Below are 13,383 nucleotides of genomic sequence, written 5' to 3'. Positions count from 1 at the left end.
CAAACATCAAGTTTGTAGCTTATTGGAATCCACTTTCAGGATTATTTTGGAAGAATTTGAAAGCTACACCTAATCAAAAATCTTCCGGGGAAAATACTTAAAGAAAAACTATTTCAACCATTTTCAGGATTTTCAGTCATTTAAACCTCTAAATATGCATGATGTATCTTTTTTTTTTCGGGAAGAAGCATGTGGTACAGATCTGATGCACTACTAGAGCGGGCGGGGTCGAGATCACGTCCAAAATATTTATTGTGTACATGGGGATACATCGTACAAATTAGTCTTACTCAAATGAAAACAAAGTTTAAAATAATTTTTCACCAGTTCACCTACCTGTTATGTCTTAGGTTGATATCAGGAATTTCAAAATTTCAAAACGACTTGAAATGTTCTCCATAATATGTTAAACATTTTTATCGCTTAAAAAAAAAAATTGTGTACTCTAAAATAAATTTGTTTTTTTTTTCTCGTTATGATAGACACAAAAGGACTTGCTGTGTAGTGCGTTAATTTCAATGATCAACAGACACAATACGAAAAAAAAATCGTTTAACCTTCTGTATCATTTCAGTAATAATACCTGCGAGAGTTCAAAATTGACCGAGAAATTATGTTACATACAGCCACAACAATGTCAACAATATCGTAATCACCTCAACAGCAATACAATCAATGTTAGCCCATGTGTGTGTGTGTCGTAACAATTTTATTTGTAAGCGATTTGTGTGCCCATCAATAAGGATGATAATATATTTGATTTGATTTGATTTGATTTATTTCTGCTTAATTCCGTTACATCAGATAGGAACATGTACATGTCATTTATGACAAACAGTATATCGACACATAGTTTTTGGTACAATTATGCAAGACAAATACAAACATACTAGCTTATGGAACTTAAACAGAAGGGTCTCCAAAATAAGCCGAGGCTTGACGGTATGGAGACTATATGCTTACCTACTCTGAATAGAATAGGGAATAGAGAAAGAGAGAAATAGGGAAGGGTATAGGGGGGAAAGGGAAAGTTACAGAGTGTATGGGTACCACTCCAACTACTTTACAATGATAGTAATGATGATAAATACAATATGATAATGATATTAAAGTTAGCACGTTCAGTTGCCTTTGCCGGAGTAATGACCGAATATGCACTATGAAAATAATAATGTGTGAGTACAAAATATCTTATAAATATTGTTCTCTGACAGTGAATAAAATATATCGTGCTTGTTTTATGTACGCAGTAATGGTAAGGCACATCGTACACATACACGCTCATATAATACACATGATGTACCTATCCTATACATACATATACATACTCATATTCATAATATGGATAGATAAATAAATCGATATATGTATGCACACATCCATGCATTATGTATCACGTACATATTCATATACATTTGATTATAATACAATAAAGGAATCAGAATGTTATCCTGGGGAATACTGCTTGAGGAGGTGAAGTTTTACAGCCTTCTTAAATGAATACATAGTGGTCATGTTTTTAATTTCGATGGGAAGGGAATTCCAAGTATCAGGGCCGGAGTGTCTGATAGAATGATGCGCGAGTGCGGTTTTGGGGTTAAATAAATATAAACCGGCCAATGTTGTTTTTTTTTCAGTCAAGTGTGTATCATGCACAGTATATGACATACGCTCCTACCTGGCAGGATTGGGCCAGGTCGGCGGCTGTGGAGAAGAAATTATCGGGGGAGTTGTAGCATTCCAACTTGAAACTCGAAAGACTTGGCAAAGTACACACCCATTGGGCCAATTTTTTTTCTACAGCCGACTGAGATTGCACGTTACGACTAAATTCGCGAATGGTCAATGTCAGATCTTGTATCTGTAGAAAAAGAAATGAATATAGGAACAATTATCAGATCGTGCATCACAAAACGAAAAGTCACACCCCTTTATTTTACGTGAGGACACAGAAAAAAAGGGCAAAATAGGTCAACTAATTCAATCTTGAGTTTATCAAATTTTCTGAAAGCGCTATTCCCTTTCTACATTGCATTATTCTTTTTCAGCATGTTTTTCTACAACCTTCAACCTTCTTTTTTTTTTGGGGGGGGGGGAATAATGATCCCTCATGTCCTGAGTTGTCTTTCCATTTCTTGAAATACTCTGCAAATTTCTCACTTTCAAGTCTAATAACTTTTAAAAGGATAATTCTACTTCTTTGAAAATTGGCAGGAATCATGGACAGAATGTGTCTATAGAACACGCTCAATTTCAGCTTCATCTAAAATCCCTTCAATGTTGTTGCTAGAATGCTTGGGTGGTTTTCAATCTGTGTTTAGTTTTGTCCCTTTCATTGCACAGCTAGCACGACTTGGCAAAGACTAAGCGCTTCAATGGACTCTTTACTTCAGAGCCTCTTTTCTCAGTTCACACTTTTACAGAGTGTGTGCTTTCTTTTCAATATTAAGATAGGTTTGGGAAGTCCATTTGAAATGAGTTATACATCATTTTAAAGCTAAGAGTCTGCTCTTTAAGGGTCTCCCCTTTTTAAAAATCCGTGTAAGGCGACTTTTTGTTGGTTTTTTGATGCAGGGTCACCAAATAAAAATAGAATAGAAATCAAGAATAATGGAAAGAATTCATATTTGCTCATCGTGCAGTACCAATATCAATTTCAATCTTAAAGCAGAGACTATGCCTTGAAACATCTACACTCATTAATACAGAAAGGAGCATGGTCAATGAGTGCTCGTATCATGATGACATGAAACCTATATTTACTTTCTCTCTCTTGCTTCAAGATGCTATTTTAGTGCTAGACACGTATCAAGTGCTGTGTGGTAGTACACAAGGCTAGTTGGTAAAAGTGACGCAGGAACAATAGGTAAGGTACACGAAACCAAGACAAATGAGTGACTAGGCTTAAATCTCTGGTATTTTTTTTCATCTGTATTAGGAACTACTTTCCTCTGTGGTTCTTAAACTTTGGTGTAATATCATTTTTATTTTCCTTGTTGAACGTTAAACTTCTGTGAAAATTATGAGACAAAATGTTCCAAAAGCATAGTTTGCCCCCATGGTGACCCTTAAACAGGGTCATCTAAGAGCTAAGATCGCGATCTCTCCGTATAGTCCAGTCAAAATATGAAGAGTTTGTTTGCAAAAACCGATAAGTCCATATTTGTCAAATGGAGATATTTGCGATTCAAGATCAAGAAAAATAAAGAGAATTATAAGAAACATTTTACTTCTTTTGACCATAACTTCAAAAATGTACCTTTATATGTATTGACCAATATATCATTTAAAAGGTATTATTTTGTTTTTTATGACAGAGACCGTACTTCAAAATCTTCAAAAATGGACTTATTAGTTTTTGCACACAAACTCTTCATATGGAAAAAAAGGTATCAACCCAAAACAAATTGCAACAGAAACCATTCTACTGGCATTTAACCTGGAAGAGCTATCAAAACAACATATTAAAAGTTCCCAAAAATTCGAGTGGTGGTTCAATGCCTAATTTGCATAAACTCAAAATGACCGCCATGTAACCTATTTATGCTAATATCTTGGGACATAAAACCCATAGAATGTCAGTTCTTGTGTCTAAACCTATGTTTTTAGGTCAAGGAACACAATTATGACATCAGTAGTACCTTGAAAGTATTCCGTTGTACATAATTTGCATAAATTTGCATATAAATGCATCAAAAATGGCCGCCACAGTGGACTGTTAATATTTTCGTACATAAAACCTGTAGAAGGTAAATTCTGGTGTCTATACCTATGTTTTTCAGGTCAAGGAAGACAATTATGATAGCAGTTGTAACTTAAAAGCATTCCTTCATACATAATTTGGATACATATGCATATGCTTATGCAACATGGCCGCATTATGGCTTGTGCATGTCCATTTCTCCGATTATCTCATCATCCAAAAGTGGGTCGCTTTGTGTGTCTTATCTTCACTGCCAAGAATAATTGCTGCTGCCCAGCAGCTACATTTAGGAGTAAGTTACTGAAAATCTGCATAAATATAAACATAATTATTCAGATCAATATTAAGAATACACTTATGCTTTTAGGATATACATACATACATACAATCTGCAAAATGTTGGTTGTGATGTCTGTGTCTATTATTTAAAGGGAAAATAACATTTACATTTCACAACCTTAATGAACACCCTTATACCTTGTTACATGAATATGCATAACTTGCAAGTAGGCCTACTTTACCACCCATGATTTCCTCAAACAAAGCCTTCGAACATTAAGCAATGTAAACAGCATTGAACAGAACCGATTTTCATTTAAATTTGACTTCAAACTAGCTTCCAAGTGTGCTCAATAGGTACACAAAAATTGAAATCTTTGAATACCTGGTCAATGCATATTTGTAACTACGTTACTGTACTTTATTTGCAAGAGGGAGGGTACATCAAGTCATATGAGCATGTTTATCGATGAGTTGATATCACATGAGTTTGGTATACATTGTAGTAGATGTTTTTGTCATATTTTGGTGCCTTGTCACTCAGTGACTCTCTCAACAAGAGACCCATGGGTTCAGAGCTCACCTGAGTATTTCAAGTTCACCTTCCATGCAGTCTTGCAGACTATTTCCTATGGAGAACACATCAAAGTTGAAAGCATTTGGAGACATCCAGGGCCCAGGGAGACATGACATCCGTATTGTAATGTCATTAGACAAATGAGGCCCATGAGCTAGACATTAGACAAAGGAGGCCCATGAGTTTGACATTAGGCAAACAAAACCCACGAGTCCGACACCACACAAGCAAGGTTCACAAGTTTGACACACATTGAAGCAAAGAAAAACAACGACCCTTTTTTCAATGCTGACCTCATTGACTCGTGGGAAAACCCCAAATGTTTAAAACAGGAGAACAGATCCAGGGGTGAGCCCCTTTGGACCCGTCCAAATTAGGGACCAATTTTCACACCTTCATTATCTTCACACATACCCAAAGAAAAATTATCATTTTTTTTTCTCTGCACTGTTGACAGTACTTTCAAGTGTTTCATGGCAGATTCCGGGGTACCCCCTTTTGGCCGCGTCCAGGAATAATTTACTGAGGACCAGTTTTAAGTTTTGATCTTCTTTTTGGAAGCGCGCATGATCAGAGGTTTTATACAACTTTGGCAGGTTTTTCGCCAGTGTCATAGAATAAAGATATATGGATGCCATGTCCTCCTGGGCCCTGGAGGTCACCAAAGGCTTCCAACTTTGGTGTGTTCTCCCTAGGAAATAGTCTACAAGACTGCATGGAAGGTGAACTTGAGATATTCAGGTGAGCTCTGAACCCATGGGTCTCTTGTTGAGAAAGTCACTGACTGAAAATGCACCAAAATATGACAAAAACAATTTCCACACCAGACTCATATAACTGTTGTGTTTCAGCTCATAGATAAAAACATGCTCGTAATGAATTATTGATGTATCTTCCCTCTTTCCCCCCCCCCCCAAAAAAAAAAAAAAGGATTTCAACATACATGTAGATACACGTACAAGCATGCATGAAATATATAGGCAAATTCTCACATTGTATGTAATTATGAGATGTTTTAAACAATTCAAAGATTTCATGTTTTTGTACCTATTGAACACACTAAATGGAAGCTAATTTGGAGTTAACATTTAATGATAATTGGTTCTGTTTGATACTGTTTACATTGATTAATGTTCAGAGGCTTTATTTGAGGAAATAATGGTGGTACAGTACTTGTGAATTCTTGCAACTAGGTGCAAAGATAATCATTAAGGTTGTGATGTGTAAATGTTCTTTGCCCTTGAATTAATAGATACAGATATCACAATCAACACTGTGCCGGTTGTATGTATACGTATATCCTAAAAGTATAAGTGTATTCATAATAAAGTGATTTGAATAATTATAGATGCAGATTTTCAGTAACTTACTCCTAAATGCAGGCACAGCAGCAATTATTCCTGGCAGTCAAATTAAAAGACACACAAAGCGACCCCCTTATGGATAACATAATCGGAGAAATGGACACACAAGCCATATGGCAGGCACTTTGCATATAATTATATGCATATGTATGCCATGCAAATATTATGTATGAAGGAATGCTTTTAAGTTACAACTGATATCATAATTGTGTTCCTTGACCTGAAAATCATAGTTATAGACAACAGAATTTACTTTCTACAGATTTTATGTACGGAGATATTAACAGGCCATTATGGCGGCCATTTTGTATGCATTTATATGTATGTAAATTTATGCAAATTATGTACAAAGGAATACTTTTAAGGTAGCATTGATGGGATAATTGTGTTCCTTGACCTAAAAAGCATAGGTTTACACACAAGAACTGACTCTCTATGGGTTTTATGTCCCAAGATATAAGCATAAATAGGTTACATGGCGGCCATTTTGAATTTATGCAAATAAGGCACTGATCCACCACTCGAATTTTAGGGAACTTTTAATATGTTGTTTTGATAGCTCTTGCAGGATAAATGCAAGTGGAATGGTTTCTGTTGCAATTTGTTTTGGGTTATTCCATACTTTGACTGGACAAGTATACATGACGCAGACGCAATGTAACATTTCAGGGAGACTTTAATGGGAGCGTTTTTCCTGTCACATGCTCAAATTAACAGACCCCTTCGTGCACAAATACAGAAAACACAGAGAATCACTAGCCTACTGACAAAGACATATAAGCTACACACAAATGGGAAAAACTTGGGGAAATGAATGTAGGCAGTTCATATGGGGAACCATCACAGAAGAAATGAGTAGAACAACTATTCACGAGGTTTCAATTAAAAACATTGCATTGAGAGGGACAAAAAAAAAATCGATACAATCTTGCTTGGAAACATGGCCGCACGAAGCAGTGACAGAGATGCTCACTTTACTCGGCCATCTCTAATATCTAGGCCATCTCAAAACCAATTTTGGTAAAATAAACTTAGAACAACGTTCATAAAATAAACTTAGAATTACTGGTGGAATTGTATACTTTGTAGCATTTACAAAAAGTTGTATCTAGTATTTCACAAAAGTTAAAAGCTGAATCCTCACCTCAACCAATTCCATAATATCATCGATTTAATCCTCAACAAGCAACAACAGCAGACGACGATACAAAATGAACCACAAGTAACAAATTCCTCGCTATATTCCTCGACCATACCACATGCGCGGAACTTGCCAGGGGCCAGATCGCACAGAGATCGCATAGAGGACACTGCATATATCGCCTACACAAAGATCCCGAGCTGACTCTCGTCAAACTTCTTCGATTCATCCGAGTCAGCTGCTAATTTGCGCCACTGGCGTCGACCTCATGTAACGAGTAGAAACGAAGTCATGCATGTGGGAGGAGCACGGAGAGAGTGTAGGACGGGGAATTCGATTGCATGAGGGAACTTCTGCATTCTTAGAATTGAAATTCAGTGATCTTGTGCACAGTTATTGTAAAATTTGCTCAACTTTCGATTAAAAGTAATACCAATTATTCGGGAAGAATGTGAATGGGTATATGAGCATGGTTGCACCAACTTGATACGTGACTGTGCACCTTTACCGAATGTGAAGCTCCATACTAAAATTTATGGAGGTTACCACAAAGGGGGGAGCGGTTAGGCGTTTTCGTATGTTTTCAATATGTTTTCAATCTGGTTACACATTTAAGTAAGAAGAAAGAATATTTAGGGGTCTAGGGCAATCACCCCCTGGGCAATTACCCCGCACCCTTCCCCTGGCCCTAATCGTAATCCTAATCTTGAACCTAACCCTAACCCTAACCCAAACTCCTAACCCTAAACCTAACCCTAACCCTAATCTCTACTCTAACCTTACCACCAACCAGTAATTGGCCGGGGGGTAATTGCCCTCTCGGGGTAATTGCCCGGATACGGATGATTATCGATCTGATACACACTGGTGGAATATTTGAAATTTATTCTCAAATAAAATTATATATAAAATGTCCAAAAATAGCAAGGTAAGATATTAAGCTTTTAAATCAGAGGGAGGTCACCAGCTATACGACTCGCGCTTATTCGTAGGCGCAGATCGCGCAGTGGACATCACTATGGTCTCTTTAAGAAACACATCCACATTGGCTTCCAGTAGCCAAACATGCGTAGTCAAAGGTGACATACCTGACAGGAAGAGGCTAAGTTGACGGCTGTTGACAGGAATTTATCAGGAAAGTAGGGGGATGTCAGACTGAGGGTCGAAAGTCTTGGCATATGACAAACCCATCTGGCCAAGTCTATTCCCATCGAGGAGTGATGTTGAAAATTGTCGTCGAAGCTATCAAAAGACAAATTCAGGTCTTGAATCTGTAGCAAAAAAAAAAACCGACAACAACAGCATCATAAAAACAAAAACGAATGAGTCAAGTCATAACTAATACACAAATTAAATTACATGAATTAGGTGAGAGGGCACGAATGGACAATGGTACACAATACTGATGTTTATAGGCCTAGTGATGTTTATTTGACATTGCATAAATAATAATACTTGTCTTGCTAAAGTGCTATCTGGTGACCAGTGAACACATTAACATTTACATGTCGATAAAGGATGTGACCAAAGCGACATATATTCCAGGAAATTAACTCCAATTTTTGCGAAATTGAAATTAATTCTCGGCCGTCACAGTGTTTAGGTGAAGGCCTAAATATAAAAAATTATTCACTCTCTCTCTCTCTCTCTCTCTCTCTTTCTCTCTCTTTCTCCTTTTTCTCTTCCAATTTGAACTTTGAACTTTTCTGTCGATTTCGATATACTTTCGAGACCGCAATTTTCATTACACAAATGTCCGTAATTTACCTAGCTTTCAGTTCTAAATTATTTGGGTTTATCTCCTCAATTTTTTTTTTTATTATCTTCCTCTTGATTTGGAAAAAAGTGTTTAAAGTTGATAGACCACTGAATTTATATGGATAACATGGGTTAAAGATTTAAACATTTAGCGAGAGGGAGTATCTGCAGATATGTCTCTTTGTCACATGATTGGCAATATTGGCAATGGACAACAACTGGCAATATTATACGAGAGAGTGTTAGGGCAAAAATAAAGGCCTGTTTACAAACTAGCCCTTTTCTAACAATTTAATAAATTGCGAGCTAAATGATTAAATTAAAGGTTAAATCTTTTTTCGGCAAAACATCCAACCTACGGACACACTAAGCTTATGCCTTTTCATCCGCAGCTCCTCAATTTTCATTACAGTCTTTAATGAACCAGGTGCTTTTCTACTGTCATATTATGGCATATTAATGGCTGATCACTAAAGCTGGAACAGTAATCTAATCGATTTTAATTAACTTGTTTAAAGATGTACAGAGGTTATTTACAAAGAAAATAAGTTATTCTCCATTACAATGTCATATTTTTCAAGTGTATTATTACCAAACTAAGATTACAGAAACTTGCGTGCGGAGGCTCAGCCACGATCAACATTTATAGATTATTGGCAAGGCAATGGATAATATCATGATTTATTTATGGTCGCAATTTACGTGGTAACACTGATTATTTTGCCTGACTGCCTGAAGTTTTAAGGCTTTTAGTATCTAATGCACACAAAGAAACGCATAGATGAACAACTCGACAAAATTGATGTGCCATATACCCAAAACCAGACTACTTTAAATATTGATGACGAACATCCGGGTTTCATACGTTTAATGGTACTGTAAGCTTCTTTCTTTCACAATATCCTGGTGACAGTGTGGATTAAAAGATGATTTGGAATTAGTGATCTTGATTTAGACATCTCTACATGGTTGTTGAACAGGTCCACATGGTCTCGTCTCAAATATCTTGCTTTTCATTTTTTCCTTTCTCTTGCAGCTGTAGGCATGTCCATATTATTTCAATGTTGTCCCTATATAACGGTCTTCATGTTGTTTTCTCCCTTCCATTTATTTTGTGTGTGTATGTGTGTGTGTGCGAGTGCTCGCCTGCTCGTTCAGATGTATTTGCGTGTGGTATATGTATCGATGTTCGTGTGAGTAGGTGTGTTCCTCTAGTTTTGTATTTTGTTCGTGTTTTTTTTTTTCTGGGAGTCCACCTCCACAATCATTTGCTTTTCTATTGATTCCCTCGCACATTATTTTGATTTTCCGATTTGAGTGATTTTATTTCTGTATCATGACATATCATTTAAAGTTCAGTGCACTGAATATGCGAAATCTGTTGCTCTTCATCCTAAGGAAAAAAAAAATGTTCAACTTTGCACACATGTCACACGGGGTGGGGGATGTGCGGGAAACCTTTTGCCTTTTAAATCAGTATCACAAAGTGTGCGATTTTAAAGTTGCGCCCAGTGTGACATTTCGAAATATGAAAACGTAGCATTGTTTTATGCCTTTTTAACTGTTCCTTACCTACAGGTTACAAAGGTAATTAGTGTTTAAAACTTTAGTAAATGAATGAATAAAGGAATAAGGTCTTACCTGGCAGTTCGAAGAGTTTGCACCGACGATATTGTAGAAGTCGGAGTGTAACTGAGTGATAAGTACATCTACTTTGCACAATACACGGCTCAAATACATGCCTTCCGCCAAATCAAGTGACGCCGTCCTTCCGAAGTTCACGTTGCTAATGTGCAACGATTGCTGATAGGAAAGAACAGGGATTGATGCTATTAAAAGGAAATGATTAGGAAAACAGTGCAGGAATAAGTGCAGTGATTCTAGAGGAGAATATCATGTTGGAAAGAGCACGGGGCATGTCCCCAGTATGTTCACAATGTGTTCACGTAATGGGCTATTTGAAAACGCTCGAATTTAGCAGTATGAAGATGATTTCGCATTGTTGTCTTGTTTTCATAGCATGTTCTAATAGTTCTGTTTCACGCTGTGACTTGATTATTTTTATTATGTAATCGCAATGTTAAGCCGCTGGAACCTAACAATATTAACGTATTTCAAACTGTGTTCACAATGTTTTCACAATATGTTTCACATTTGGTTCACACTGTAGTACATTGTGGTCTTTGTAGCAGGGTACTTAGGACAAAGAAGTGAGAAGTACCGGACTTGACTAATATACGCAATAAACACAACACCCTGCAGTATAACATCTTGCTAAGATGCACATCATCCCCATTAGGCCCTATACTAATTCAATGTTAATTACACCAGCAGCAGCTTGGCCAATGTCACTTTTTCAAATCTGTCAGATTTTACTCGAGCATAAAACATACATTGTAGTTGCACGTCTATCCCAGCCAAACTGTTGTTTGTCTTATAGAAAAAAATAAATAAAATTGAGTACAAAAGGTTCATTTAACGGAAAAACGGTAAACATAACATGTAAGTAAAGTTTACACTTAACAAGTATCACATACGGATGACAGCTTCGAGTCAACTTACTACACGTTAATTCCGCATAAAACCCTCTAAAAGTAGGAAAAACTATCAAATTTATTAGATGATTTGTCACATTCAGGAAAATACAAAGCAAAACAAAACACATGCATTTGGCTTATAATATACACTTGCAATATAATATAATATAATATAATATAATATATTATAATATAATATAATATAACATGATATTATATTATACAAATAATGAATGTTTATGAGTGCAATGGACAGAATATTTCATGAGGTGAAAGATGGATCTACACTACCTTTCACCGAATGAAATATTCTGTCCATAGCACGAATGAAAAACATTTAATATTTGTTCTATATAACGCCTAAAATATCCTTCTCATATAGTCCATGGGCAAAGACCCGACAAATGGGTATTTGGTACCACCTGAAGTGGCAAAACCTTTTTGGTGTCATTTTGTTTGTCGGGCATAGATATGTTTATCAAGCTATGATAGTATTTCCAAATGAGTTGCTTAGTCATAATCAATCAATTTTAAACCAATTTGGTCTCGTTTTCATATCCCTATACTTCTGAATCGAAACTAACCGCTATACAAAGAAGAGCACTGTTTTCTGTATGTCCACAGGTGTTCTGTTGTAAACGCGGTGCGCTTAGTCTTTATTCAAGGCAGCGAAGGGAATATCCAAAGGGTTATGATGTCCACAGATGTCACGCGGTGCGCTTAGTCTTTATCTAGAACAATGTACCGTTAAAGTTCCTAATAAAAGGAATTATCTATACTGCTTTTTATACTGCCCTCTCAACAGATATATCAATTTTAAACAAAAATCACTCTGTGCATTCACAATATTATTTATTATAATGTATTGTAGTGTACCGGTACATTGTTTTTGCATTATCTTTCATTGTTGAATGGAAATTAAGCGACATTGCCGTGGTATAAGCGTTTTCACCGTAGCGTTTTCGCCGAAAAACTATATATATTTGAAAAATACGGTAAAATTTAGGAGGAATTGCTTTTTTGTTGTTGTTGTTGTTGTTGCTGTTTTTAGATAAAGGGCTATACACTGTATCATAAGCTTTGGATATTCCCTTCGCCGTCTTGAATAAAGACAAAGCGCTGTGGACATCGAAACCTTTGGATATTCCCTTCGCTGCCCTGAATAAAGACTAAGCGCACCGCGTTTACAACAGAACCCCAGTGGACATACAGAAGACAGTGCATTTCTTTGTATAGCGGTTAGTCTCGAATCGGAAGTATAGGGATATAACAACAGGACCAAATTGGTTAAAAATTCATTTATTATTTGGAAATGCTATCATAGCTTTATAAGACAAACAAAATGACTCTAAAAAGGTTTTGCCACCTCAGGTGGTACCAATATCTGGCCTGGCCCATGGACTAATATGATGTTTTATTAATCTAGAAACAAGAGAGAATCTGAGATCGCGAGAGTGCTCACTGAGTGCTTGTTACGCTTGTGCGCTGTCGCATACACGCACTGCAAACTCAAGCGTTTAACACGCGCAGTGTGCCGGGCTCTCAGCGAGCGTACAATGGACCAAATCGTATGGATCCAAAATTGCACGGTAAATGGAGCCACAATTGCACGGGTAATGACGTCATAGTGAAATGGGCCGAATGATCAATGTCAAACGACCAATCAAATGACAAGGATCTCTTCAGGCGTTATATAAAATATAATGTAATATGATATAATAAAAAATGAAGAGTTTGTTCGCAAAAACCGATGTCCATTTTTGAAGATTTTAAAGTACTGTCTCTGTCATAAAGTACAAAATAATACCTTTTAAATGATATATTGATCACTACTCATAAAGGTACATGTTTGAAGTTATGGTCAAAAGAAGCAAAACTTTATTATTATTCTCTTTATTTCTCTTGACCTTTAATCGCAAATATCTCTATTTGGCAAATATGGACTTATCGGTTTTTGCAAACACACTCTTCAAATAATATAACAAAATTTTCGATCTTTTCAAAATGACATAAAGGTGGATCAC

General features: G+C 36.4%; 1 protein-coding gene across 1 annotated transcript in view; it reads right to left on the bottom strand.

The window, feature by feature from the left end:
- The window catches only part of LOC140246741 (uncharacterized), a 49,143-nt gene that overhangs the window by 20,459 nt on the left and 15,301 nt on the right, over nt 1–13,383 (bottom strand). The window contains exons 7-8 of the mRNA XM_072326080.1: nt 10,464–10,625; nt 8,153–8,335 (exon numbers count right to left, since the gene is read on the bottom strand). Of these exons, the coding sequence (XP_072182181.1) occupies nt 8,153–8,335; nt 10,464–10,625 (345 nt within the window). The remainder of the gene's footprint in view (nt 1–8,152; nt 8,336–10,463; nt 10,626–13,383) is intronic.

Source organism: Diadema setosum, chromosome 3 (assembly GCF_964275005.1).
Source record: "Diadema setosum chromosome 3, eeDiaSeto1, whole genome shotgun sequence".
In the NCBI taxonomy this organism is placed as follows: Eukaryota; Metazoa; Echinodermata; class Echinoidea; order Diadematoida; family Diadematidae; genus Diadema; species Diadema setosum.
This window is presented reverse-complemented; position numbering and strand designations above follow the sequence as displayed.